Raw genomic sequence first — 23,866 nt, 5'->3', positions numbered from 1 at the left:
CTCTCCACCAGCCCCACATCTCCCTTGTGTTGGGCCCCAGCTCTGGACACAGGACTCCAGCTGGGGAGGGCAGAGCAGAGAGGGACAATCCCCTACTTTTGGTTCCAAGTTTGCTTGTTTTCTTCCTTTTTTTTAAAGAGTAAACCTTCGAAATCTGCCTGAAGAGAACATATGAAGATGTTAATTGCCTGCATAATTTTATAGTACTTGTTGGTGCCTTTGATGTTAAGGGCTCACTGCTTCTCCCCCCTCGTCGGTTTTTTCTCCTCCTTCCTCTCACAGAGAAGAGAATTTGGTTTTACTTTCATTTTCAGGGCAATAAAGAAACCACAGGGAGGATGCCTGACTTCTTGTCAGCTATACTTTTCTCTAGGACCAGCCAGCCCCCTTGCACCCAGCGCTGCAATAAATGTACCTGATTTATAACTCTCCCTGAGCTGTGAAGTGAGTTTCTGCAAGTCAGGATGGTCTGAAAAGGACATGGTTAGAGACGAGTCTGGAGCAGATCCCCTGGTGATGGCATTGGGCACGCGCAAAACAATGGAGGGGTGGGTGGGGTTAAGCTCAAGAGTTCTCAGAATATGCTGATTGTTTCTCAGAAGGGGCAATACACCTCAAGAAAAGAGCCCTGACAACCAGCACCAAACAGAATTCCCCCCCTGACGTGAAGTCGAGTCGCACTGACGGGACCCCGCAGCTCCACGGTGGTAGCTATTGCACCTTTACTTTCCTTTCCCCATCTTTCTCTCTCTTTCTTGCATCTCTGAGAATGTTGATGTAGCTGTTAAACTACTTCTTCTCCTTATGGCATCTGAGCTCGTTTGTGTCTTAATCTCACTCTGGGAAGAACAAAGAATCTTCCCCAGACGGGACCTTTCCGGGTCGGGACACCCCTGTGTCCACCAGCACCACAACAGGGACGTTCCCCCAACCCAGAGCTGCTCCTGCCAGATCAGGCAGGGACCAGGCTGTCCCCAGCCCTGCTGCCTGTATCCTGCCCTGCCTCCTGCCCTCAGAGCCCCTGCACAGCCCAGGGGCTGCAGGCAGGGACTGACCTGGCACAGATGCCCCTGGCCAGAGCCATCCATGGCTCCGTTCCACCTGTGCCACAACCTGCCCCGTCCTCAGTGGTGTGAGAGGGGGTTGGTGCAAGCCCTGGGCTCCAGGTCAGCATCAGGTCCTGCAGGAAAATGCAGAGCCCTCAGTGGGACAGCACCTGCACCCAGGTCAGAACAAAGGCAGTTTATCCCATGGGGCTTTCCTGACTGATCCCTGCAGCCAGGCTGCAGGGCAGGAGGGGTCAGTGGGCAAGCTGAGTGCTGGGGACTTGGGATGGTAAAAATAACCAGGGGGTGGGGACTAGATCTGAGCCTGAGCAATCCTGCCTGGGACTGCTCTAAAAAGGGTGGCTGGTTCTCATCTTTCCTACCAGTAACAGGCAGGGACCGAGGGGCTGGGTGCCACAGGATCTGGGGAGCAGCACATCGACACCACCACAGGACACAGGTATGGCTTCTCGCTGGTGTCTCCCCTGGGGTTTGCTTCTGGCAGGAGACACCACAGACCCTCAGGCTGTCAGGGCCATGGTGCCAGGCACCGGGGACACCCACCTCTGGGCACAGTCTGAGACAAGGAGTGGTGTTGGGGCCTTGGCCAGTGCTGGGGTTGTGGTCTTGACTGGTGCCCTGGTTGGGGATGAAACTGGGGCTGCTTCCCCCAGCCTGCCCCACTTCACAGCCCCCTCACAGGCCCTGCTCCCCTGAGTTGACCCCACTCCTGTTTCTCTACATCTCCATCTGCCTGCAGAGGAACCAGTTGCTTCCCTGCCCACAGCCCCTCAGCAGCCGGGGGCTTCTCCCAGGGTGGCTCTGCCTGCCATGGAGCATCTGGTGCTGGGCTTGGTGTGGCTGCCCAGGATTCTGGCCTCTGTCAGCCTCAAATGTGGGCGAGAGCTCGACATGGAGATGCTGCACATGGCCCCCAACTCCTTTGACGACCAGTACAAGGGCTGCAGCCACGAGATGGAGAAGGAGCTGAAGGAGCTCAACCGCACCGAGTTTGTCCCCAACAGCAACTATGCCATGGCCTGGAAAAAAGCCACTGCTAAATGGCAGAAGCAGAAGCCCCACTCAGTGCTGAAGCCAGTGCAGGCAATCGCCCTGACAGCTTACACCTTAGAAACACCCCCCCTCTACCGGGAGTTCAACGCGGCTGTGCGTAGGGCCGGGCGCTCCCCTGAGGAATACCGGCACAACTTCCCCTACAAGGGGCTGCATTTCCTGCTGACCGAGGCCCTGCGTGCCCTGCGGGATGCTCAGCATCCCCAGTGCTACGATGTCTACCGGGGGGTGAAGAAAACCTTCAGTGCCCAGCCTGGGGAAACTGTCCGCTTTGGGCAGTTCGCCTCCACCTCCCTAGACAAGAAGTGTGCGGAGTGGTTTGGCAAGGGCACCGTCTTCTCGGTGACGACCTGCTACGGTGTCCCCATCTGGGACTTCTCTGTCTACGCTGGAGAGAAAGAGGTCCTCATCCCACCCTTTGAGAAGTTCGAGGTCACCAGTGTCACCGACAAAGGGAACAGTCGCATCATCCAGCTCCAGTCCCAGGGCGTGCACAGCAACTACAACTGCGAGTATGTGGGAGGTGGTGAGCAGCTGCTTCCTCTGGCAGAGAAGCAATGCATGGACAAGCTGTGTGACTTCAGTGCAGGTGAGCTGAGAGCCCCCCCCCCCCCTGCAGCTGGGGAGGGTACACCCCATCCAAGCCCCCTGCCCCCCCAGCTGCCCCTGACTGCCCCTCTCTGCTACCCCCAGGACAGAGTGTCACCCTGGCTCCCCTCTGGGGGTTCCTCCTGGCAGCCACAGCCCTGGCAACTGCTGTGGGAGTCTGAGAGGAGATTCCAGCACTGCTGCGGCACCATGGCAATGGAAAGGGGATGGGACAAGGATCCACCAGCTTCATGGAGGTGCCAGGATGGGACAGGGCAGTGGGAGGGCTGGGGGCATGGGGACAGCCATGCTGCTTATCTCTGCCATGGTGCCCCCAGCACCACCAGGACATCAGCAGAGCCCAGATGAGACCTTTCCTTGTCTCCCAGAGGAATAAAGACTTGCTCCAGACCAAGGAGTCTCTGTTGCTTTCCTGCAGCTCCGTGGGATGGGAGTGTCTGGAGTGGGGGCTGAAGCCGGCATCCAGCCCACTCACGTCTCCAGCCCTCCCACACCCACAGCATCCCGCAGAGCAGTGCCCACAGTGCAGCTCTGCTCAAGGGGTGAGGCGGTGTCTCCAACTGGGGTCTGTCCCTGCCTGCCCGTGGCTGCCTGCAGACTGGGGAGATGGGTCGCAGCCTTTGCACTGAGGGAGCAGGGAGGGGGTAGGCACCAGCTACCCCAGCCCCAGTGCCCAGGAGCAGAGTCCTGCCGGGACAAGACGTGCCGGTGACTCCCCCATGGAGAAGCACAGGGGGCTCATCTGCACCATGCCAGGGGACAGCCCAACCCTGGCAGATGCAGAGGGGGACATAATGGGCCTTGTTCCATGGGGGTCCCTGTGCCCCAGAGCACCCAACAGTCCTCCCCCTCCTCTGGCAGCCATGGGACCAGTCTCCCCTGGGGCAGCAGCAGGGCTGCCCGTGGCTCTCGGACTCAATCCAGCCTGGCAGGAGGTCAGAGACACATTCTGCCTTCTACAGGCAGTGGAGCCGCCTCCTTTCCCTCCCTCCTCACCCCACAGTTGCTCTCTGTGCCCGCAGGAACACCAGTGACTGCAGCTGACCCGGCCCTGGCTGTCAGGGTGTCAGATGCCAGTGGGGCCACGGGACGGGGAGGGAAGTGTCTGGCACAGCCAGGAGCAGGTGCCACAGCTCCAGGCACTGGGGGGTTTCATGCTCAGTTGTCCTGGTTCTACCCCGGCTGAGATCCAGGCAGCTGCCTGCTCTGTAAAGGAAAAGAGGAGGAGGAGAAGTGTGTGGGGGGGTGAGAGGCAAGGGAAGGGAAAAGGAAGGGGCAAATACCAACCCCAAAACCACGAAACCCAAAGCCCGTGGGTTGGGATAAGGACAGTTTACTAAAACAGCAGAAAGATCAAATATAACAATGCTGACAGGACTTTAGAGCAAAACATCTCTGGAACTGCTGATACACAATGCAGTTTCTCACCGAACCCACAGCTCAGGCCGTGCCACCCGGAGCCATCCCCAAAAACCACGCGTCCTGGAGCTGCCCCTGCTCCTCCCATCAGCCCCCTTTATACTGAGCAGGACGTAATTGGCATGGAATACTCTCTTTGGCCAGTTTGGGTCACCTGTCCTGCCTTCACCCCTCCTTCCTCATGAATAGGGAAATATGAAGAGCTGAGAAAGTCCTTGACTGCTTGACACAACTAAAACCATCAGGGTGTCATCAGCACTGCTTTCATTTTAACTCTCAAACACAGCATCCCATCCGCTGCTGCAAAAGGAGTTAACTCCATCCTGAGTGAAACCAGGACATCAGTAGATGCTCCAGCCTTGCTTATCATATTTACCATAGAATCACAGCAGCTTTATATTTGGAAAACACCTCTAAGAGCATCAAGTCCAACTGCAATTGTAATTGTTGGATCTGGGGATGACGTAGATGGCACAGAGTAAGAGGTGGATAATACGAATCATGTCGATAAGACACTGATGGCTTTAGTGGTTGCCAAGTAGTCAGGGGCTTTTGCTCTCCTGGCAGAGGTGGCAAGGTACACACATCGGTGAGAGAGCCACATGCAAGGTGTGCTGAGGACAGTCCTGGGCAGATCACTGCCACACCAGGGAGGAAAGCATTGCCTACAGTGGGCAGGGAAACTGATCTTGGGGGAAAAAGCATCTGCATGTGTATTGGATACAACAGGAGGAGAGAAACTGAGACAGCCACACCGTGCTGCAGATGTGCTTGTAGCCTTGCAGCTGCAGGGCTGGTGGGGCAGTCACGCTGCGCTTGCTGACCTCCCCCAGGATGTTGATGGGTGGGGGGTGTGGGTGAACATAAGAAGCTGCACGGATAATAACACATAAATAAGAGTAAATTCAATTAACTACTGCCAGAGGCTTGGAGGGGAAGCTGTTGAGGACAACAAAAGAAATCAGAGCGACCCAAGCGTTGGGAAAGAAGGAAGGAAGGGAGATAAGGACTAACTTCCATCTTCAAACAATGACTGAGAGACAACCTGGCGTGCCAAAGCAGGCTGCAAATTCAGCCAAATCAGGAATTCTGGGGAAGAGGTGAAAAGTGCACAGTGAGGAAGACCTACAGCCTTCATCCTGAAGAGCCCTGCCCACCAGCACCAGGAGGTGCATGGAGGAGGAGCCTGAGGCAGGGGCTATGGAAATGATTTCTGGGAAAAGACCAACTTTTGGGAACAGGTTATGAATACATACAGTTCTCTAAATGTGCAGTGATCTTGCTGGAGAGCTGTCAGGCAGAGCAGGACCTGGGGGTGTTGGGTGACTGGGACTGACCAGGAGCCAGCAGAGTGCCCAGGGGGCCAGGAAGGCCAAGGGCATCCTGGCTTGTGCCAGACCCAGCATGGCCAGTGGGGCTGGGGAGGGGATTGTGCCCCTGGGCTGGGCACTGGGGAGGCTGCAGCTGGAGTGCTGGGTCCAGTTCTGGGCTCCTCAGCACCAGAAGGACAGGGAGGTCCTGGAGCGAGTGCAGAGAAGGGCAACCAGGCTGGGGAAGGGGCTGGAGGGCAAATCCTCTGAGGAGCAGCTGAGGGAGCTGGGGGTGCTGAGCCTGGAGAAGAGGAGGCTGAGGGGAAACCTTCTCCCCACCTCCCCTGCCCTGCCAGGAGGGTGCAGAGAGGTGGGCGATGGTCTCTGCAGCCAGGGGCCAGGAGCTGGGACAAGGGGCAATGGGCTCAAGCTGCCCCAGGGCAGGGTCAGCTCAGCTGGGAGGGCAAAGTTCTTCCCTGGCAGAGTTGTGGGGCTGTGGCACAGGCTGCCCAGGGAGGGGCTGAGTCCCCAGCCCTGGGGGTGTTTAACAGAGGGGAGATGAGGTGCTCAGGGAGCTGGTTTAGCTCAGGGTGGGATTGGTTGGACTCCATGATCTTCCAAGGTCTTTTCCAACCTTGTGCTTCTGTGATTTTGCTAAAAATTGTATAAATATGTTGTGCTTTGTACCTGTGGGGGAACACATCTTTGGTGGAGCTGCCCCCCCTCTTCCCCAGCGCTGGAATGAAAGAAGTGCCTCCTTATCTGCTCCATGTAGGTAAGTTCTTCACGACTCCGACCGCTAACAGTAGGTGGCAGGAAGAGCAGTAGTTCCTCCAGCTGCTGTAAGAGAAATTGATGAGCAACAAATGCCTCAATCAAAGCAGAAATGACCAACATTAATTGGAACTTTAGGATATTGGAGAAACTGTATCCCTGGATGCTCTATAATTTCCCATCCATTATATTCACTCTTATGGCAAGATAAACCCTGGGAGTGCAAGTTAGAGCATGAAGAGGCAGTAAAAACTTTAACTGAAGAATTATAAACATACCAGTCGCTGGGACCAGTACATCCACACCACCCCAGCACAGCTGAATGGGGTTTTGCTGAACATGGGACTTACTGTGGTCTGTTCCAATCTGGTCCCCAGGCACCACAAAGACCTTTATTGTTTAGCTCAACTGCATTTAAAGAAACAGAGCAGAGGTGCTCTGAATGGGGAAAAGGACTCCTACCTTTCATCTGAGCAGCTAAACAAGTTGAGAAAATACATCAGGGAGAATCTGGGAAAACCAGAGGACCTTTTAATTTACTAGAAGCAACCTTAAAGGGCTCTGCTCCTCCAGAGGGAATCACACAAAATCCCACTAGACAGGAGTTGCAGAAAATGTGCAGTTAACTGAAGGACACACTAAGGTTTCCAAATTGCAAATGCCATAAAAACCAGATCCCAGTGTATGTAATAAAGCTGATTCTATGCTTGCACCCTCTGGAGTCAGTGTGTGCCATACGTCACACTCAGGAGCCCGAGATTTTGGTGGAAACAGAGAAAGCCTGGAGGAAGATCATAGAATCACAGAATCACAGGGGTTGGAAGGGACCTGGAGAGCTCATGGGGTCCAACCCCCCTGCCAGAGCAGCTCCCCAGCTCATATTGCACAGACAGGCGTCCAGACGGGGCTGGAATCTCTCCAGAGATGGAGACTCCACCACCTCCCTGAGCAGCCTGTCCCAGGGCTCTGGCACCCTCACTGGGGAAAAGTTCTTCCCCATGTTGGTGTGGAACTCCCTGTGCTCCAACTTGCAGCCATTGCCCCTTGTCCTGTCTCCACAGACACCGAGAAGGGGCTGGCTGATTCCCCCTGCATCCCCTGCTTCAGATAATTATAGACTTGAATTAGTTCACCCCTTAGTCTTCTCCAGGCTGAACAGTCCCAGCTCACTCAGCCTTTCCTCCCAGGGGAGATGCTCCAGGCCCTTCATCATCTCTGTCCCTCCTCTGGACTCTCTCCAGGAGATCCCTGGCTGTTTGATCCCAGGGAGCCCAGCACTGGCCACAACACTCCAGTGGGGCCTGAGCAGGGCAGAGCAGAGGGGGAGGATCCCCTCCTGTGCCCTGCTTCCCACACTCCTCCTGATGCCCCCAGGATCCCATTGTCTCTCTCAGCCCCCAGGGCACACTGCTGGCTCATGGCCAACCTGTCATCTACCAGGACCCCCAGGTCCTTCTCCCCAGAGCTCCTCTCCAGCAGCTCATCCCCCAGCCTGTCCTGATCCCAGCAGTTATTCCTCCCCAGGTGCCAGACTCTCCACTTGCTGTTGTTGAATCTCATCTGGTTTCTCCCTGCCCAGCTCTCCAGCCTGTCCCTTGGTTGAGAAAGATCTAGTTAGAGACCAGTTAAATAAACTGGATAGCCATGAGTCCATGGGTCCTGATGGGATGCACCTGAGGGAGCTGGCAGAAGTCATTCCTAAGTCACTCTCCATCATATTTGTAAAGTCCTGAAGAAAAGGAGATGTGCCTGAAGACTGGAGGAAAGCCAGTGTCACTCCAATCCTCAGAAGGGCAAGAACGATGACCCAGGAAACTACCTCCAGGCAGACTCACCTCCATCCCTGGAGAGACAGTGGATATGCTTGTTCCAGGGTTCATCTCCAAGCCTGTGGAGGAAAAGAAGGTTATCAGAAGTAGTCAGAGAATCAATAGTTAAACACTGTTGGTGTAATTTAGTGTAGATTAGCAAATGTCCAGGCCTGGAATAGCCAAAATAAGGAGGTAGCCTTGGGCTGTGTCCTCAATGTGTGGGACAAAGAGGAGACAAATACCAAAGGCAAAGAGGAGACACCCCCCCCCCCAAGAGAAGCAGAGGTGTGAGGCAATCATCCAAGGAGAAACCAGTCTTGGAACTGCTTTGAATAACCCAACCTTTTTGGGATTCTTATGTACATTCATGACTTGGGGTAATAAACACCTGAGGGTTTGCTGAAACGCTGTGCGCGGCAGGAGGCGCCAGCCCCCGGCACCCAGCGCTGCAACGAACATTCCTGCTTTGTAACTCTCCCTGAGCTGTGAACTTTGTCTCCCTGAGTCAATTTTCTGGCACCCCAGGTGGGACCCCCCCCCCTCTGCCCAGCTGTGGGACCTGCTGAGGGCAGGACTCCTCTGGGCACCCCGGAGATTTCTCGGGGGGACTCCCCTCCTCGTTCGGTTCACCGCGGGGACGGACAAGGACCATCGCTGGTAGAGCAGATCTTAAAACACTTTCCCCCCGCACTGCTCCCTTCTTAGCAGACTTTGGTCAGGATTTTTTTTTAGTCAGGATATTTACTGAAATAATAAACAAACAAGAGTCTGGAAACTGCTTAATGGAACCCTTGTGTAGCTCCAGGCCTGGAGGTTGGTGTCCCTGCCTGTGGCAGGGGGTTGGAGCTCTGTGATCCTTTGGGGTCCCTCCCAACCCAGCCCAGTCTAAGATGCAACAAACAGGGTATATATGGAATAATCCTCCTGTGAAACCTTCTCAGCTCCAGCAGTTTGTGGCTGGGGCGCTTCCTGAACAGCCTGTTCCAGCCCTGACAACTCTGTCAGGAAAACATTTGTTTCTAATGTCCAATCTGTCCCTGCCCTGGCACAGCTTCATGCCATTGCCCCTTGTCCCATCTCCTGTCCCCTGGCTGAAGAGACCATCGCCCACCTCTCTACAACCTCCCTTCAGGCAGTTGTAGGTGGGGAGAAGGTCTCCCCTCAGCCTCCTCTTCTCCAGGCTCAACACCCCCAGCTCCCTCAGCTGCTCCTCAGAGGATTTGCCCTCCAGCCCCTTCCCCAGCCTGGTTGCCCTTCTCTGCACTCGCTCCAGGACCTCAATGCCCTTCTGATGGTGAGGAGCCCAGAACTGGACCCAGCACTCCAGCTGCAGCCTCCCCAGTGCCCAGCCCAGGGGCACAATCCCCTCCCCAGCCCCACTGGCCACGCTGGGTCTGGCACAAGCCAGGATGCCCTTGGCCTTCCTGGCCCCCCGGGCACACTGCTGGCTCCTGGTCAGTCCCAGTCCCCCAACACCCCCAGGTCCTGCTCTGCCTGACAGCTCTCCAGACAGTCTCCCCAGCCTGGAGCTGCTGGGGGTTGTTGTGTCCCATGTGCAGCACTCTACCCTTGGCCTTGTCAAACCTCATCCCGTTGGGCTCAGCCCATGGCTCCAGCCTGTCCAGACCCCTCTGAAGCCCCTCCCCACCCTCAGGCAGATCCACACCTCCTGTTACACTATTATGGTTAAGTTTGGTAGCCGCTGCCATGAAACAGCTTATGTGAGTGCAGCCAAATTCTACTAAAATCCCAAACTAATCTGCTCCTAAACCCAATTCTTACTTCTTTGTCTTCAAGGCTGTTACCATGGCATTGTTAGGGTTAAGTTTTGCAGCTGCTCCCACAAGCAGCTTAACACAGTCACAGCTATTTTCTCCTAAACTAATCTATTCTTAAGCCCTGGAAAATTCTTATATTAAAGGTGTATTTATTGTCTCTTCAGCTACCCCCGTGTCAATCTCTTCAGCACGCTGACGTTTCACCGAACCACTTGCGCGTTGCCTCCGCGTGGTGGTGGCTGGTGGTTGGCAGGATGAAGGCTGATGCCTCCTCTTCATCACTACTAGTAGCCTTTTGCTCCTGCGCAGGCCCAGCCGTCCCTTGGTTGGTATCCAGACTGCAGGGTCGGTTTGGGCTGGCTTGCAAAGCAGCTTTCAGGAACTAACCTTTATCTGGACACTGCAGGACCCTGCGCTTCGGTGTGTTTCAGCCACAGACAGTGCAAGACCCTGGGCTGCCATTGCTTGGTGTGATGGTTGGTAAGACATCACAGCAGCTCCTTTTTAACCCCTTCAGTCAGAGGTTCCAGGGCTTGAGGCAGCTGTTCAGTTGCCTCCTTCCAGAATGCCTCACTGCAGCCTTCCAGTCCCTGAGGGGAACATACAGACAGGAGGGGAATCAGCTTGTTAAAGGGTAGACACTGGCAGGAGAAGGGGGGATGGATTAAAGCTGAAAGAAGGAAGGTTTAGATTGGGTATTAGGGGGAAGTTCTTTACAGAGAGAGTGGTGAGGTGCTGGAAGGGGCTGCCCAGAGAGGGGGTGGGTGCCCCGTCCCTGGGGGTGTCCAAGGCCAGGTTGGATGGGTCCCTGGGCAGCCTTGTGTAGCTCCAGGCCTGGAGGTTGGTGTCCCTGCCTGTGGCAGGGGGTTGGGGCTCTGGGACCCTCGGGGTCCCTCCCAGCCCAGCCCAGCCTGGGATTCTCTGATTCTATGAATACCATCTGCTGATAAGGAGGGGATCACAGAGGAGATCAAAGACTTGGAAACCCGTGGTACCGCCACCAGAGCCCAGTCACCCTGTAAGGTGTGGTCAGTCCCCATGCTGGATGGTAGGGGATGTCTGGCAGTGGCCCACAGGGAGTCTGACAATAACACCATGCCACTCACAGCCACTGGTCCTGGCACTGCTGAACCAGTCAGCCAAACCCAAGCTACAGCACTCAGGGATGTCCACTATGGATGTTAAGGTTACGATCCCTCTTTGAGAGGAGGATAATCATCAATCTGTGTTCACTTGGGAGGGAGTACAATATAGCCTCAATGCAAAGACCCCCCCTGCCATTGCCCCTAGTGCACTGGCAGGAATCCTGAAGGAAAATGATGTCCCAGAAGTTGGGTTACACCAGGTTTCTAACCAATTCACTGTCGAGCTGTGTATGTTCGAGTAGCTCTCTTCTCTTGTAGCCACAGGACTGCTTCAGTAGGAGAAAGAAAAGGGACAGCTGAGAAGACACAGGGTGGAGACCTCATAGGTGTCAACCTGAAATATGAACTGTACCTGGAAGGAATTGAAGAGATACTCAAGCCTGAAGCAGGGACTGGGAGTTTTGGTCTTATGATCTTAGTTTTGTCTGTCTCTCTGTGTGTTTGTTCCATCAGGGATGATTGTAACTCAAGTTTTAATAATAAGCACTACATCATGGCTGCAATTGTAAAGATCTTTGTAGTAGTAATTGTCAGTTCTGTAACCATGGGCATAAGCAGAGAAACTACTATATGGAATAGACAGCCTTGAGCTTTGGAACATGTTGAGGGTTCTCTGATTAGGAATCACACTGAACCAGACAATGTGATTATAAAATGATACAAGGTTTTGCTCGTATGCTTCACCTTTCCCATGTGACTGCCTGTTTGCCTTTACCACATACCCCTACTCAAGGGACCCCTATAACAGCTCTCCTTGTGGACATGGGTAAAAACTTAGATTGGCTCTGGAACCAGAGTAAGTCTATCATTTGGGGACAATTTAAATAGAAGTGGCTGTTTAACAACACATTAAATCAAACCTCCATTTAGAGCCTGAATTGTTCCCCCCTTTGCTGGGACAATAGGACTTTGGGATGCAAACAATCCAATCCTTCCAACAGCTGTGTTCCAAACACTCATGGGCAGATAGACAAAATGGGAATGAGCCCTACTGGGGAATAACCTTGGTCCTGAGGTATTTGGAACCAGAAAACACAGGGTGGTGTTTTCAATTTCCTTCAACACCCAGTAAGTCATGTCCATGGTTCGGTGTAATGCAAGGGCCACCTGCCAATGGTTTATGGTCTCAAGCCCGTGAGGAGAGGAGAGGAGGGAGGACAGCAGGGATTGCTCGTGTCAACACAGCCTGATGTAAAAACACCTCTGTGGAATTGCACAAACAGTGTTCATTGTACCATTGGTGGGGGCGTAGAAAGTAGTTGTTAATTCCTTCATTACGGCATTTCACAGAATCACAAGGTTGGAAAAGACCTTTGAAGATCATCAAGTCCAACCAATCCCATCCTGAGCTAAACCTGCTTGTGTCAAAATTACCAGAGCCATATTCTCCAGCGATGAGGTGCAATAGAAGCACAAGCTATAAAGGTTTAGAATATACTAAGGAATCACATTACTTTTTTCATAGAATCATAGAATCCCAGACTGGGCTGGGCTGGGAGGGACCCCAAGGGTCCCAGAGCTCCAACCCCCTGCCACAGGCAGGGACACCAACCTCCAGGCCTGGAGCTACACAAGGTTCCCCAGGGCCCCATCCAACCTGGCCTTGAACACCCCCAGGGATGGGGCACCCACCCCCTCTCCGGGCAGCCCCTTCCAGCCCCTCACCACTCTCTCTGCAAAGAACTTCCCCCCAGTCTCTCCTCTGCCCCTTCCCTCCTCCAGCTTCACTCCAGCCCCTTGTTCTGCCAGTCTCTGCCCTTTAACAAGCCCATTCCCCTCCTGTTTCTCTGCTCCCTTGAGGGACTGGAAGGCTGAAATGAGGTGTGTCCCCCCTGTTGCCTATCTGGATTTTAGCAAAGCTTTTGAAACTGTTGCCCACAGCATTCTCCTAGAGAAACTGGCTGGTCTTGACTTGGATGGTTGTACTTTTTGCTGTACTTTGCTTTTAAATAAATAAAACCAAAACAAGACTGGCTGGCTGGGCCCAGAGAGTGGTGGAGAATGGAGTTAAATCCACTTGGCAGCCAGTCACCAGTGGTGTTCCTTGGGGCTTCCCCATAAATTGGGTGGAATTATTAAACAATGCTGAGAGATGTTCCTCAATATATGGCCATGCCATGACAGAAATGCTATGTCCAAATATCAGCTGAGGCTCATGAGCTGTGGTGGTTCATCCCCAAACAGTGCCTGAGCACCATGCACTGCTTGCTGGCTTCTGGAGGAGAAAGAGCCAGAGCCTCTATGGGTTGGGATGAGCAGAGTTTACTGACAAAACCACCTTGAAAGGAGAACAATGAGAGCTCGTGGCAAATTGCACTTACACCCTGTAATAACAGAATACCTTATCTGCCTGGTGATAACACAACTGACCCAACGGCTCTGGCCACACTTGGGCTGCCCTGGAGACACCCAGCAGTGCCCCTCCCCAACCAGCCCCTTTTATGGGGAAGTGCTGTCAGGTGGGGTGGAAAACAGCCCAGGCAAACTCAGCTCCCCTGTGCTGGCTGCTTGGGGAGGTTGACTCTGGCCTGGCCAGAACCAGGACACAAACACAGATGATACCTTGTCATAAGTCAGTATCACAGAGTAGAAGAGAATTAGAATCCTGACTCCCCAAGGTGATAAACAAGGAGGCTGGGATTAGATAAAGCAAGTGTGGGTTCACCCATCACAGACCAAACAAAACATCACAGTTACCAGCACCTGTTTGAATAACAGGAATAAATATATATTTAACTTGTTATTTATTTATTATTATTTTATATTTTATATAATATAAAATATGCCCTCGTGAGGCCCCATCTGGAGTCCTGTGTCCAGAGCTGGGGCCCTCAATACAAGAAGGATGTGGAACTGTTGGAGAGGGTTCAGAGGAGGGACACAAGGATGATGAGAGGGCTGGAGCACCTGCCCTACAAAGAGAGGCTGAGGGAGCTGGGCTTGTTCAGCCTGGAGAAGAGAAGGCTGTGGGGGGACCTCACTGCAGCCTCCCAGTACCTGAAGGGAGCTTATAGGCAGGAGGGGATTCGACTTTTTAAAAGAGCAGATAATGGCAGGACAAGGGGGAATGGACTAAAGCTAAAGGAGGGAAGGTTTAGATTAGATATTAGGGGGAAGTTTTTTACAGAAAGAGTGGTGAGGTGTTGGAACAGGCTGCCCAGAGAAGTAGTAGATTCCCCGTCCCTGGGAGTGTTCAAGGCCAGGTTGGCTGGGGCCCTGGGCAGCCTTGTGTAGCTGCAGGCCTGGAGGTTGGTGTCCCTGCCTGTGGCAGGGGGGTTGGGGCTCTGGGACCCTTGGGGAACATTCTATGATTCTATGATTCTATGAAATATCACAGCTTTTTAACAAGATCATCAGGTCAGACGTACCATTATCACAACCCTTCAGGCCCCCAGCTGGGGGACAAAAAGGACTGTTCAGCCCCAGGGATTAGTGGAGCATCATGTGCCACTCGCTCACCCCTTCCCCAGGAGGAGAAACAGACAGAGCTCCACAGGTTGGGATAAGGACAGTTCACTGACCAAAGACATCAAGGGGAACAACAGAGCCTGGGATGGAATACACACACATACACAGGGTGATGACACAGAACACAGAGCGACCCAAGGAGGTGGGAACACAGAGCGCTGCACTGACGTGATGCCTGACTGCACTGGGACTGTCCCTGAGCCACATGGACCAGCCCCTCTCCTACCAGCCCCTCTTATGGGGGTGCGATGTCCCGTGGTGTGGAAAACAGCCTGGGCCAGCTCAGCTCACCTGTGCTGGCTGCTTGGGGAAGTGAACTCTGTCCTGGCCAGAACCAGGACAATATCCACCCTCTGTGTCCATCATAGAAAGCCACCAGGTTTGTGAGGCACAATGTGCCCTTAGTGAAGCCATGTTGGCTGTCACCAATCGCCTCCTTGTTCTCCTGTCTCCAGGAGGATCTGCTCCATGATCTTACCAGGCACAGAGATGAGACTGGTCTGTCGTTCCCTGCATCTCCCTTGTTTCCTCCTTTTAAAAATGGGGGCTATATCTCCCCTTTTCCAGCCAGTGGGGACTTCATCAGCCTGACAGGACCTCTCAAATCGGATGGAGAGTGGCTTGCCTCTTCCTCTGCCAGTTCCTTCCGGACACACACATGCTTCTCATCAGGTCCATGGACTTGTGGATCTTCAGGCTCCTTAGGTGTTCTCAAACCTGATCTTCTTCTACAGTGGGCCCTTCTTCATACTCCCAGTCCCTGCTTCTGCCTTCTGTGACTTGGGCAGTGTGGCTCGAGTTCTTGCCAGTGAAGACTGAGGCAAAAAAGTCATTGAGTACCTCAGCCTTCTCCATATCCTGTGTAACCAGGTGGCCTGTTCCATTCCAGAGAGGGCCCACAGTTTCTCTCATCATCCTTTTCTCATTGATGTACCTGTAAAAACTTTTCTTGTTGCCCTTGACATCCCTGGCCAGATGTAGTTCTGTCAGGGCTTCAGCATTTCTAACCCGATTCCTGGCTCCTTGGACAGTCTCCCTGTATTGCCCCCAGGCTACCTGCCCTTCCTTCTTTTTTGATTTGAAATTGCCCAGAAGCTCCTTGTTCATCCACACAGGCCCTGGGGTTTTTACTGTCTAATTTCCTCTTTGCTGGGATGCATCCCCCTGAGCTTGGAGGAGGTGACCTTTGGATAGCAGCCAGCTGGCTTGGGCCCCTCTTCCCTGTGGGGCTCTGTCCCATTGCACTCTACACAGCAGTTCCATCCAGAGGGATCATGACACACTGGGAAGGTGAGCCTGGGTGAACCTAGTGAGGTTCAACACTGCCCAGTGTCAGGTGCTGCACTTGGGCTGGAGGAATCCCAGACACAGACACAGCCTGGGAGAAGAGCTCCTGGAGAGCAGCCCTGCTGAGAAGGAGCTGGGTGTGATGGGGGAGGAGAAACTCCCCACGAGCAGCAGTGGCTCCTGCAGCTGGGAAGGGCGATGGGATCCTGGGCTCCATCAGCAGAGGGGGGGCAGCAGGGACAGGGAGGGGATTGTCCCTCTCTGCTCTGCCCTCCCCAGCTGGAGTCCTGTGGCCAGAGCTGGGGCCCAACACAAGGGAGATGTGGGGCTGTTGGAGAGGGGTCAGAGGAGCCCCAGGGATGCTCAGAGGGCTGGAGCAGCTCCCCTATGGAGAGAGGCTGAGGGAGCTGGGCTGGGTCAGCCTGGAGAAGAGAAGGCTGTGGGGGGACCTCACTGCAGCCTCCCCGTCCCTGAAGGGACCCCAGGAACAGGAGGGGAATGGGCTTGTTAAAGGGCAGAGACTGGCAGGACAAGGGGCTGGAGTGAAGCTGGAGGAGGGAAGGGGGAGAGGAGAGACTGGGGGGAAGTTCTGTGCAGAGAGAGTGGTGAGGGGCTGGAAGGGGCTGCCCAGAGAGGGGGTGGGTGCCCCGTCCCTGGGGGTGTTCAAGGCCAGGTTGGCTGGGGCCCTGGGCAACCTTGTGTAGCTCCAGGCCTGGAGGTTGGTGTCCCTGCCTGTGGCAGGGGGTTGGAGCTCTGGGACCCTTGGGGTCCCTCCCAGCCCAGCCCAGTCTGGGATTCTGTGATTCCCAGAAGAGGCCAAACTCTGCTCTTCTGAAGTCCAGGGTAGCAAGCTTGCTGTGCACCCTCCTCGTTGTCCTGAGGACCCAGATCTCCACAATATTGTGATCACTGCATCCAAGGCTGACCTTGATCTTCACATCCCCTACCACCCCTCCTTGTTGGTGAGAACAAGGTCCAGCATGGCACATCTCCTCATTGGCTCCTCTGTCACCTGGAGGAAGAAGTGATCATCAACACGTTCCAGGAATCTCCTGGATGCTTGTGCTCAGCTGTGCTGTCCCTCCAGCAGATATTGGGGTGATTGAAGTCCCCCACACAGACCAGGACTTGAACATCCATTTGCTCGATGTTAAACATTATCTAAATATCCTGTTTCTCAAGTTTCCACACAGTGGGCTATTGCTTAGCATGTAGATCACAAGGTTTGGTTTTACAATGATACAAGATAAACCCAAGGTTTTATATCTTAATTACAAAATGCAAGACTCAACAGCTCCCTTTCAAGTTCCCCCTTTTCAATATTCTTGTAAATTTATTCACAACATTTCCTATTGTTCATGTTTGGTTACTGTGGGCAATGCCCAAACTCTCTCAGCTGGAGTTTTATATTTGCACCAAAAGATCAAGTTTACTATTGTCAGGACTCTAATTATTAACACCACCACAAGCAAATGATGAATTAGTACATTCAATACTTTAGTGGCTGATGGAGAATAACCCATAAAAACATCCCACCAATGATGAGCTGTTTCTGACTCGATTTGGCTTGAAATTCCCTTTAATTTGCTTTGAGTTATGATAGTTTTTGAAAAAAGATTTACGTCAAGTCTTACTATGCTTTGTATGTAGTCTGTGAACTGTTTCATTTGAGCTAAAATTTTGTTTGTTTAAAGAGATTTTGACTTTACTTGTATTCAGGGATTAATAATGCCAGAATAAGGCAAGCTGTTCTGCTGTTGCAGCATAAGAAGTACAGGTACTGTTTTCCCAAAAGAGGTGGCAAAGATTTCTTATGGATCCTACAAATGGGGTTTGTAGACTGAATCCTTCTACACTGTTTGCATCATTTGATACAGGACATACATGCCTGGCTCTGACTCCAGTAAAGATCTAATTCTGAAATTGGCCATTTGCAAATATTAATTGTTCCAAAAATCAAGGTTCTAAGGTCAACTCGCGCTTTGTGAAGGACTGTGTCCCTCAACAGATGTTCGAGGGACGAGGTTGAGACCATGTTGGTGGTTGTTTGTATAAGTGGGTGTCTGTCTGATCACTGCTGGATCATCACATCGTCTACGACTACAGTAGCAATGGAGTATCAGGCAAATCACAAGAGGACACATTTCCTGTCCTCCTATGTACCTGTCTGTGTAGCAAAGTCTGAGAACTTAAACCCAAGCCCCGTGCATGCACCCAGACCCAGGGTGGGAAACCAGAGAGGGGTCTAGAGACCCCTGAAGACCACCGAGGATTTTGGGAGACGCCCTAATGATGGCATTGGGTATGTGCAGCACCACTGAAGGGTGGGTGGGGTTAAGCTCAAGAGTTCTCAGAATATGCTGATTGTTTCTCGGAAGGGGCAATACACCACAATAAAAGAGCCCTGACAACCAGCACCAAACAGAATTCCCCCCCTGACGTGAAGTCGAGTCGCACTGACGGGACCCCGCAGCTCCACGGTGGTAGCTATTGCACCTTTACTTTCCTTTCCCCATCTTTCTCTCTCTTTCTTGCATCTCTGAGAATGTTGATGTAGCTGTTAAACTACTTCTTCTCCTTATGGCATCTGAGCTCGTTTGTGTCTCAATCTCACTCTGGGAAGAACAACGAATCTGCCCCAGACGGGACCTTTCTGGGTCGGGACACCCCTGTGTCCACCAGCACCGCAACAGGGACGTTCCCCCAACCCAGAGCTGCTCCTGCCAGATCAGGCAGGGACCAGGCTGTCCCCAACCCTGCTGCCTGTATCCTGCCCTGCCTCCTGCCCTCTGAGCCCCTGCACAGCCCAGGGGCTGCAGGCAGGGACTGACCTGGCACAGATGCCCCTCGCCAGAGCCATCAATGTCTCCAAGCCACCTGTGCCACAACCTGCCCCATCCTCAGTGGTGTGAGAGGGGGTTGGTGCAAGCCCTGGGCTCCAGGTCAGCATCAGGTCCTGCAGGAAAATGCAGAGCCCTCAGTGGGACAGCACCTGCACCCAGGTCAGAACAAAGGCAGTTTATCCCATGGGGCTTTCCTGACTGATCCCTCAGCCAGGCTGCAGGGCAGGAGGGGTCAGTGGGCAAGCAGAGTGCTGGGGACTTGGGATGGTAAAACTAACCAGAGGGTGGGGACTAGATCTGAACCTGAGCAATCCTGCCTGGGACTGCTCTAAAAAGGGTGCCTGGTTCTCACCTTTCCTACCAGTAATGGGTAGGAAGTTACCAAGGGGCTGGGTGCCACAGGATCTGGGGAGCAGCACATCGACACCACCACAGGACACAGGTATGGCTTCTCGCTGGCATCTCCAAGGGGTTTGCTTCTGGCAGGAGACACCACAGACCCTCGGGTTGCCAGGGCCATGGGGCCAGGCACCGGGGACACCCACCTCTGGGCATGGTCTGAGGCAAGGAGTGGTGTTGGGGCCGGTGGTGGGGTCGGGGTCTTGACCAGTGCCCTGGCTGGGGATGCAACTGGGGCTGCTTTCCCCCAGCCTGCTCCACTTCACAGCCCCCTGCTCCCCTGAGTTGACCCCACTTTTGTTTCTCCACATTCATATCTGCCTGCAGAGGAACCAGTTGCTTCCCTGCCCACAGCACTGCAGCAGCCGGGGGCTTCTCCCAGGGTGGCTCTGCCAGCCATGGAGCATCTGACACTGGGCTTGGTGTGGCTGCTCGGGATGCTGGCCTCTGTCAGCCCCATGGACAAGCAAGTCCTCGTCATTTCGAAGGTGATGGACATGGCCCCCAACTCCTTTGATGACCAGTACAGGGGCTGCACCCCCGTTATGGTGGCGAGGCTGAAGGAGCTCCACCACCACGAGATTAAAATCAACAAAAACTACGCTTTGGCCTGGTCAAGAGCAACAGCTAAATGGCAGAACTCACCCAAGTCATCAGTGCTGCAGCCCTGGCAGGCGATCGCCCTGATGGCTTACACCTTAAACGACCCCCCCCTGTACAAGGATTTCAACGCGGCCGTGCGGGAGGCCGGGCGTTCCCGTAGTGTGTACCTGTACAACTTCCACTTCAAGGCGCTGCATTTCCTGCTGACCTGGGCTGTACGTGACCTGCGGCACGCCCAGAATAACCGCTGCTACCAAGTCTACCGGGGGGTTGGGAACATCATCTTCACTGCCCACCGTGGCCACTCTGTCCGCTTCGGGCAGTTCACCTCCACCTCCCTCGACAAGAAGGTTGCTGAGAAGTTCGGCAAGGGCACTATCTTCTCAGTGAAGACCTGCTACGGTGTCCCCATCAGGAAATTCTCCTTCTACCCAAGTGAGGAAGAGATCCTCATCCCACCTTTTGAGACCTTCAAGGTCAACAGTGTCACCCACAAAGGGAACAGTGCCCTCATTGAGCTGCACACCCAGGGCGTGTACAGCACCTACAACTGCGCGTTTGTGACAGGTAAAGTGCTGGGGGATGGTCCCTCCCCACTGACAGGGTGTGGGGGACGGCGTGACCCCATCCCAACAAGTCTGCCAGGAAAGAGGGATCTCAACAGGGGGGAGGGTGACAGAGGCAGCTTGCCCTTGGGCGTGCATCCTGGCACGTCTGCCAGCCGCTCTCCCCTGGGGTTTGCAATGGGGCCCTTAGTGGCAAACAGGGTGCAGCGTGGCACAGCGTGGTGGGGCGCAGCATGGCGCGGCACGGTGTGGAGCAGGGTTGGGGCGGCACAGGGCACTGCAGCTGGGGAGGGCAGACCCCATCCAGGCCCCTTTCCCACCCAGCTGTCCCTGACTGCCTCTCTCCTGCACAAACAGGCCAGAGTGTCAGCCAGGACCCGCTCTGGGGGTTCCTCCTTTCGGCCAAAGCCGTGGCAACCGCTGTGGGAATCTGAGAGAAGATGCCAGCACTGCTGCGGCACCATGGCAATGGAAAGGGGTTGGGACAAGGATCCACCAGCTTCATGGAGGTGCCAGGATGGGACAGGGCAGCGGGAGGGCTGGTGGTATGGGGACAGCCATGCTGCTTATCCCTGCCATGGTGCCAACAGCCCTGGGATAGCCCTGCAGCACTGGGACATCAGCAGAACCCAGATGAGACCTTTACTTGTCTCCCAGAGGAATAAAGTCTTGCTTCATGATCGAGGAGTCTCTGTTGCTTTCCTGCAGCTCTGTGGGCTGGGAGTGGCTGGGGTGGGGGCTGAAGCCGGCATCCAGCCCACTCACGTCTCCAGCCCTCACACACCCACAGCATCCCGCAGAGCGGTGCCCACAGTGCAGCTCTGCTCAAGGGGTGAGGCGGTGTCTCCAACTGGGGTCTCTCCCTGCCTGCCTGTAGACTGGGTAAGGGGGTTGCAGCCCCTGTCAGCACAGAGGGAGGAGGGAAGGGGTGGGGTTCATTCTGCTCTTGCAAGGTGTGCTGAGAACAGTCCTGGGCAGATTTCTGCCACACCGGGGAGGAAAGCATTGCCTACAGTGGGCAGGGAAAATGACTTTTTGTGGAAAAACACAGCCCCTGGAAATTATCTGCATGTGTATTGGATACAACAGGAGGAGAGAAACTGAGACAGCCACACCGTGCTGCAGATGTGCTTGTAGCCTTGCAGCTGCAGGGCTGGTGGGGCAGTCCCCTGTGCTCAGCCAGGGTCGCTCCCAGGAAGCGCTGGGTGTGGAAACCTGCTGGGAAGAGGCTCCAAACCTGCACTGTGCCTCTGTGCTTGGAGGCTCCCGACGAGCCACCTTCTGCCAGCAGAAGGGGCATCGGTGGTTCCAAATTGTGCTGCAGAGGGGATCTGCTTTGGCGATCATCTCTAACCATGTCCCTCCAGCAGCAGTTAGATGAGGGGGACCACGTGCTCCTTGAGCAGTGCTAGAGGGTGCTGCCTTTTCTGGGTGCCCACAGCTGCTGCTCTCCCCCAGGCCAAAGCTCACAGAGCAAGCCAAAGGTCCTACTGGAGCCTGCCTGCCCTGCGAGTGCACCCACAGCAGCTCGAGACAAGAGGTGCAGAGCGGCAGGTGCTGAAGAGCAGTGAGGTCACAGGCAGTCACAGCTGCTCCCTGCTGACATAACAGGGGTGTCAGGGGCTGACGCCCTTTTCAAAGCATCTGGGATCTCTTGAGGTCGCTGCCAACTCCTACAGTTCTGTGATTCTGTCATCTCCCAGAGGGCCAGCAAAGCTGCTATTACATCTCCCCAGTTGACCGTGTGTTTGTCCAGTACAATACCAAGCACCCGTATCGTTTTTCCATTCACAAGTCTGGATATAACCTCAGCCATCAGGTCACCAAGCCTTGAAGGTCTCATTCCTGTTTGACCAAAATCCCTCAAAATTCTTGCCATGCCTAGCTTCATTAACCCCTTGCCATAATTGGCTAGCAAGCCCCATCCCAATGCTCCATTAGAAGAGGAGTGGCCAGCAGGGACAGGGAGGGGATTGTCCCTCTCTATTCTGCCCTCGTGAGGCCCCATCTGGAGTCCTGTGTCCAGATCTGGGGCCCCCAATACAAGAAGGATGTGGAACTGTAGGAGAGGGTTCAGAGGAGCCACAAGGATGATTAGAGGGCTGGAGCACCTGCCCTACAATGAGAGGCTGAGGGAGCTGGGCTTGTTCAGCTTGGAGAAGAGAAGGCTGCGGGGGGACCTCACTGCAGCCTTCCAGTCCCTGGAAGGAGGGGAATCAACTTTCTAAAAGATCAGATAATGGCAGGACAAGGGGGAATGGACTAAAGCTAAAGGAGGGAAGGCTTAGATTAGATATTAGGGGGAAGTTTTTTACAGAGAGAGTGGTGAGGGGCTGGAAGGGGCTGCCCAGAGATGTGGTGGATGCCCCATCCCTGGGGGTGTTCAAGGCCAGGTTGGCTGGGGCCCTGGGCAACCTTGTGTAGCTCCAGGCCTGGAGGTTGGTGTCCCTGCCTGTGGCAGGGGGTTGGAGCTCTGGGACCCTGGGGGTCCCTCACAGCCCAGACCATTCTATGATTCTATGATTCTATGTCAAGCTTATTACTCTCAAAAAGAGGGGGGAGTTGGCTTCCCTCTACCCCATAGATGGGGGCAGAGCAAAGTATAGCTGACAAGAAGTCAGGCCTCCTCGCTGTGGCTTCTTCCTCCCCTGAAAACGAAAGAAAAACAAATTCACTTCTCGGTGAGAAGGAGGAGAAAAAACAGTGGTGAGGAGAGAAAAGCAGTGAGTCCAGGACAGATGGTGGGGCTGTGTCTCCACCCTTGGGGCAGTCGATTCCACATGTATTGATGCCTCTCCAAGTGACAGCAAACTGTGGCCTGCACTCTGCTGCCAAAGGAATGGAGAAGAAAGCATTTGCCATGTGGGTTGTGGGCTACCTGTGGTGGTTTGGCCCTGGCTAGAGGCCAAATACCCACCAGAGCCACTTGCTCACTCCCCTTTTCAGCTGAAAATATATATTGGGAGGCTTAGGATTCGAGATAAGGACAGAGGGATCACTCTGCCATTAGTGTCATGGGCAAAACAGACTCAGTGCAGAATAAAGACAAGAAAACTCATTTATTACACTACAGCTACACCCCCAGTGAACCAGAGTCGGGTAATGAGAAGTGAGGTCAGGTCTTAAAGCACCTTCCCCCCACCCCTCCCTTCATGGCAGACTTCACTTTATTGAAGATTTTACTCCCTTCTTCTTCCCCTCATCATGGCCTGGGGAGGGGCAGGGAATGGGGAATGGGGTTCTGGTAAATTCCTCACAAGCTGCTTTCCTCCTCCAGATCTTAAACCAACTCTAATTTGTCCAGCCCTCCCTTCTTTGCAGACTGGACTTTAGACATTTAGGCAGTCCCTTATTCCCTCCATCGTGGCGCTTGAAGGGGCAACAAATGGGGAATGGGGGTTTTCAGTTACTTCCTCCCAAGGTGTCTTTCTCCTCAGCTGGGGCCAGCTGGAAGGGGGCATTCCATACACACACCCCCTTCCCCTGCTGTACCATTGGGTCCCACCCAAAGCCGACAGTCCTCCTCGGACTTCTCCAGCCTGAGTCCTTTCTATCAGGGAGTCATTTTGAGAGTCATGCATTTGTCTTGCTAGCCAATTATGGCAAGGGGTTAATGAAGCTAGGCATGTGTCGTGGTTTCACCCGGCTGAGGGCCAAGATCCACGCAGCTGCCTGCTCCTTAAAGGAAAAGAGCAGGTTAAAGGGAAGGGGAGGGGGGGTTGAGAAGTAAGGGA

The 23,866-nt window shown here is 54.1% G+C and overlaps 2 protein-coding genes across 2 annotated transcripts; both read left to right on the top strand.

Moving 5' to 3' along the window:
• Positions 1–672: 672 nt before the first annotated feature.
• LOC311189061 (erythroblast NAD(P)(+)--arginine ADP-ribosyltransferase-like) lies at positions 673–3,110 on the top strand. The gene is made up of 3 exons (XM_084260644.1): positions 673–704; positions 1,807–2,709; positions 2,814–3,110. The coding sequence occupies exons 2-3, from the start codon at positions 1,878–1,880 to the stop codon at positions 2,888–2,890; spliced, it is 909 nt and encodes a 302-aa protein (XP_084116770.1). The 5' UTR covers positions 673–704; positions 1,807–1,877; the 3' UTR covers positions 2,891–3,110.
• A 16,251-nt stretch (positions 3,111–19,361) lies between these two features.
• On the top strand, positions 19,362–20,566 carry LOC311188903 (erythroblast NAD(P)(+)--arginine ADP-ribosyltransferase-like; the record flags this gene model as incomplete). Its single annotated transcript, XM_084260456.1, has 2 exons — positions 19,362–20,133; positions 20,490–20,566. 2 exons carry the CDS (start codon positions 19,362–19,364, stop codon positions 20,564–20,566), a joined length of 849 nt encoding a protein of 282 aa, XP_084116582.1.
• Between the last annotated feature and the right edge of the window lie 3,300 nt (positions 20,567–23,866).

Source organism: Gallinula chloropus (assembly GCF_964237585.1).
Source record: "Gallinula chloropus genome assembly, chromosome: 1".
Classification (NCBI taxonomy): domain Eukaryota; kingdom Metazoa; phylum Chordata; class Aves; order Gruiformes; family Rallidae; genus Gallinula; species Gallinula chloropus.
This window is presented reverse-complemented; position numbering and strand designations above follow the sequence as displayed.

Bases quoted from the DNA above. Each gene is read 5' to 3' on its own strand.
- LOC311189061 (XM_084260644.1), top strand. From the start codon at position 1,878: ATGGAGCATCTGGTGCTGGGCTTGGTGTGGCTGCCCAGGATTCTGGCC. The intron at 2,710-2,813 runs GTGAGCTGAGAG...TGCTACCCCCAG, and splicing joins GCTGTGTGACTTCAGTGCAG to GACAGAGTGTCACCCTGGCT.